At 35.3% G+C, this 5,255-nt stretch overlaps 1 protein-coding gene across 1 annotated transcript; it reads left to right on the forward strand.

Moving 5' to 3' along the window:
• The first annotated feature begins 3,631 nt into the window (after nt 1–3,631).
• On the forward strand, nt 3,632–4,802 carry LOC137627534 (pigment-dispersing hormone type 1-like). Its single transcript, XM_068358625.1, has 4 exons — nt 3,632–3,674; nt 3,923–4,022; nt 4,212–4,376; nt 4,522–4,802. The coding sequence occupies exons 2-3, from the start codon at nt 3,924–3,926 to the stop codon at nt 4,350–4,352; spliced, it is 240 nt and encodes a 79-aa protein (XP_068214726.1). The 5' UTR covers nt 3,632–3,674; nt 3,923; the 3' UTR covers nt 4,353–4,376; nt 4,522–4,802.
• Nucleotides 4,803–5,255: the final 453 nt, after the last annotated feature.

Here is a 5,255-nt window from a genome sequence, read left to right on the forward strand (position 1 = left end):
ATTTCTTAAGAATAATTTAAACCAGAGATGAGTCCAAAGATGAAGGATAACTGATTTCATCTGTAAAAATGTGGGAAGAGGTAGCCTGACAGTTGTTTCGAAGTAGGTTGATGGAAGCAGACTCAGATTTCTTTTACAAGAGGTTTAATTTTTTTTTTTTTTTTTTTTTTTTTTTTTTTAAGGTCATCTAATTTCCCATTACCAATACAGTCCAATCCCTCTCCACCATCCCCAACTGTTCCATTCATTACAAAATTCATGAGAAGGATAAACAACATAGGTGACAACACATTCCCTTGGAGTATTCCATTGCTCACTGGAAATTAATTTGTTAGGACTTCACTAATGTTAACTTTGCACTTGCTATGCTCATAAACAGACTTAATAGAATTTACATATATAAGAGGTAGGCGGTATATCTTACCATACAGTGCTAGGCAGTATATCTTTGCAATCCATGTTTGCCAACGGTTTTACTCGTACATGTGGATGAAGCAAAGAAAGATGAATACTAAGAAGAACTGCAGAGTGTAATATAGGAGATCCCTGAGAGAGATATGAAAATTGTGATTGGCGACTTCAATGCTGAATTTGGCAGAAACAATCAAAGGATAGAGAATGTGATAGGTGTCGAGGGTTGGCGAAGTTGCAAATGATAATGGAGCACATTTCATAAGTTTCTGTTCAGCAAACAATCTTGTCATTGGAGGTATCTCTTTTTCGACACAAGAACATCCACAAGTATACAAGGACTTCACCATGTGGTAATTACAAAAATCAGATAGATCATATTGCCATTAGTAAAGAGAGAAGGAGGACGCTGAGAAAGGTGCAGATATTGGTAATGATCACCAGCTCCTCATTGCCACACTGAAATTAAAACTGAAAGCACCCAACAGAAAGATGGATAGAATACCTAGGTATGATACAACTAAGCTTTTAGAAGAATGGCACAGAGTTACATTTGTAATTGAATGTAGGAATCTATTTGCAGTCTAAGACTTTAAAAGACAAAGAACAGACAATTAATGAAGAATGGTGTGATATTAAGAACATATATCAATCAGTTAGTAGTGAAGCCATGGACACGCAGTTACAAGAAGAAAACCATGGATATCAAATAATACCTGGAATTCTATAAAAAGGAGACAAAGACAGAAATTTATTGTAGAAAGTTTTCGAGGAAGTAATGAAAATTGCAAGGAAGAGCATGGTAAGTATTCCAGTATTGATAGTGAGGTCAAAAGAAAAACCAGGAATGACTGGAGAGAATATTTACACAGTAAAGTAGATGAGGCTGACAAAGCTATGAATTTAGGAAGTGGCTATGGTGTAAGAATTGCTCATATAATTATTAATGAAATGTCTACTGGGGAAAAGAAGAAGAAGCATATACTCATCAAAAAGAGAGATGGCTCTGTTATAGCAACAGAAAATGAAAAAAGACAACGCTGGATGGAACTCTTTAGTGAGGTTATGAATAGGAGATATGAAGGGAATAATTTGATTGATATACCTAAAGGTGATGAAGACCTTGATGTGCCCATGAATGAATTCAGTGTGTTTAAAATCGAAGCTATTGTCAAAACACTAAAGAGATGGAAAGGCCCGGGATACGATGGAATAACTGCCGAGATGATACTGGCTAAAAATGAAGTGACTCTCAGACTACTTATAAGATTATTTTGTAGAATATGGCATGAAGAGGTAAAACCTGATGAATGGGAGTTAGGTGTGAAAATATCAAGAAAATAAGACCTGACTGATTGCAATATTAACAGGGGCATAACACTTATATCGGTTGTTAAGAAAATATATAGTATGCTTATTCTATAGAGACTGAAGAGAAAGATTAATGAAAAGCTAAGGGATGAACAAGCAAGATTTAGAAAAGGTAGAAGTTGCACTGACCAAATTTTCATATTACGACATTGTAAAACAATGCGTAGAGTATAGAAATCCCCTTTTGATGGCATTTGTGGACTATGAAAAAGCCTTTGATAGTGTGCACCGGCCAATTATGTAGAGAGTCCTGCGTTATTATGGAATTCCTCATAAATATGTAAATTTGATTGTCTGTTCATGAGCATAGGAAGTACAAAGTTAATGTTAATGAAGCCTTATAAAATTAATTTCCATTCAACAGCTGAGTACTCCAAGAGAATGTGTTGTCACCTATGTTGTTTATCCTCCTCATGGATTTTATAATGCGTGGAACAGTCAGAGATGGTGGAGAAGGACTGGACTGGATTGGTGATAGGAATTTAGCAGACCTAGAGTATGCTAATGACTCTGTCCTTGTGAGCAGAACACCACACGATTTGCAATGCTTGCTCACCAGAATGCATGAAATATCACACGAGGTTGGGCTGAAGATAAATAGAAGAAAGACAGAGATGATGAGAACGGAGAATGCAATGGAAGAAAAAATATCATTGGAAAGAGAAAGGATTAATGAGGTAGAATCATTTAACTATTTGGGAACTATGATCTCCAATACCGGGTCTTTAGAATTAGAATTTAGTGAAAGATTGAAGAAAGCAAATCAGACAATGGCTAGGTTAAGTAAAATATGGAAATCAAATAGCCTGAAATTACATATAAAAATCAGACTGTATATCAAAAAGATCAGTGTTACTGTATGGACATGAATCATGGCATGATAATGAAACAATCTCCAATAGATTTAGTAGATTCAAGAACAAAGCTCTCAGAAGGATATTGGAAGTTAAATGGCAGGAGAGGATTAGAAATAAAACTATAAGAGAGATTACTCGAGTGCCATATGTTGATGAGTTTATGATGAGGGATAGATGGAGATGGTTTGGGCATGCTCTTCGCACTCCCCAAGAGAGATCAGTTCACCAAACGTTCAGCTTGGCTCCACAAGGCACTAAAAGAGTTGGAAGACCCAGGCATACATGGCTGAAGACTATGCAGTGCGAAGTAGGAGATGATGAATGTAGAAGTATTGAATTAAAACCTCAAGATAGAGACGACTGGCGAAATTTAACCGAGGCCCTTTGTGTCAATGGGCGTAGGAGGAGATGATGATATATATAATTCATATATATATATATATATATATATATATATATATATATATATATATATATATATATATATATATATATATATATATATATCGACAATTGCTCTCTATTATATAGGAGAGATGAGAGCTAGGCAACCCCTGGTTGGAAGACGGTAAGTCTAATTATGGCATAGGATTTACTGTTCGTAGACAATTTGTGTCGAACAAGGACAAAATTTCGATATATAGGCCTACATGAAGTCTATCTTTTTATTGAAATATTTATCGGTTATTATCAATTAGATTTTAACCAGAAAAGACAAAGTTTCCGTTATAAATCATGAAATTCGCTAAAAATTTTGTCCCCTAGTTGTACCGAAATTTGACAAGAATTGTCGAAACACAAAGGGAACGAAAGAATAGAGATGATGCTTCAGTAGGTCCTAAAAGATGATAATAAGGGACAAAAAAAGAGCAGAGAAAAACTGAAAAAAAAAAAAATATGTTTCCGCTTAATGCATGGGTTGGTGAATGAATGGGTAAGGGGGTGTCATTTATAAAGAGGAGATTCTCTCCCAAATCCACCATTCAATCTCCATCGTTCCTACTGGCCACTTTCTCATTCCATTATCCTTCTCAAGTAAGTGTAATTCATTAATAACTTATGATTATCCCAAGCTCAAATTTAAACATTTTAATTTCAACTTATCAAAAGAAAACACCAAATATACAATTTTGAATATGTTCTAGGGTAATTTGATTTGAAATTGTACAAAAATCTAGATTGTAGTGTAAAATTTCACTTGTTTTTACTTTACAAATAAATACCAACAAAATTAGGATACAAATTACTTTGTTTACGACAATCACCGACTGATTTCCTTTCAGAATGCAGGCTAAATTCGTCGCCCTCCTTGTGGCAATAGTAGCCGTCGCTCTCTCCTGCTATGCAACGGCTCAGGAAGATCTCACGAATACAGAGAGACAGGTAGGACTATTATTAATGGTAGGGAAACGCTGTTAAATCAAAATATTGATTATTTTTAGTGAATTCTATATCATAACTAATAGATATTCGTTGAAATCGTTCTCTTAAGTGCGAACTTCACCTAGACCTACTTTAATTAACGATAGTTTCAGAACTACTCACATCTAGAAATGTATTATTTGTGTCCAGGTCGTGGCAGAACTGGCAGCCCAAATCCTGCGTGTGTCCCACGGACCCTGGAGTGCAGCAGAGGCTCACAAGAGGAACTCGGGAATGATCAATTCTATCCTCGGCATTCCTAAGATCATGAGCGAGGCTGGAAAGAAATAAGACAACAAATTGTTTAAATTTTAGGTAAATAAGGAACAGATTGAATTTAAGATTTTGGGAAACTCTTACTGATTGATTAATGATATCTAAAAATTGATCATTCACTGATTAGGCCTACACGAGGCAATTGTAAAGATACTAAATTTTTAATTCTTTTCTTTCATTGCAGGATATGACATACAGCAAAGGAACTACAAACAGGAATTCATTGTTTATATACTTCTAGTTTACAATGAGAAAAATCTTTGTATCAAAAGTAATTTTTAGACTGTTACACCCTGGAAATTAGTTTCTCCAGTCTGATGTTGCTGAAGATAATGGATCTTCCTTTTATTCTGCAGATCTACAACTCACAGTCCTGAGATAACATACCAGTGACAGGAGGGAAAGTAAATGGAACTTCATATATGTAACATCTCATATAATATATGAAATAAACATGACAGCTTATATGGTCCTTCCTTTTCCTGACTTTTTGTCCATACGGGATCATGTTATAATTATAATTGCTAAGCTATAACCCTAGTTGGAAAAGCAGGATGCTATAAGCCCAGGGGCTCCAACAGGGATAATAGCCCAGGGAGGAAAGGAAACAAGGAGAAAAATAAAATATTTTAAGAACAGTAACATCATTAAAATAAATATTTCCCATATAAATTATAAAAACTTTATCAAAACAAGAGGAAGAGAAATAGGATTGAAGAGTGAACCCAAGACAGTGGAAGACCACGGTACAGAGGCTATGGCACTACCCAAGGCTAGTGAACAATGATTTGATTTCGGAGTGTCCTTAGCAGAGTCTCTTCTACTCTTACCAAGAGGAAAGTAGCCACTGAACAAGTACATTGCAGTAGTTAACCCTTGAGAGAAGAAGAATTGTTTGGTAACCTCAGTGTTGTCAGG

This window comes from Palaemon carinicauda, chromosome 35 (genome assembly GCF_036898095.1).
Source record: "Palaemon carinicauda isolate YSFRI2023 chromosome 35, ASM3689809v2, whole genome shotgun sequence".
Lineage (NCBI taxonomy): Eukaryota > Metazoa > Arthropoda > Malacostraca > Decapoda > Palaemonidae > Palaemon > Palaemon carinicauda.

Bases quoted from the DNA above. Each gene is read 5' to 3' on its own strand.
- LOC137627534 (XM_068358625.1), top strand. From the start codon at position 3,924: ATGCAGGCTAAATTCGTCGCCCTCCTTGTGGCAATAGTAGCCGTCGCT. The intron at 4,023-4,211 runs GTAGGACTATTA...ATTTGTGTCCAG, and splicing joins TCACGAATACAGAGAGACAG to GTCGTGGCAGAACTGGCAGC.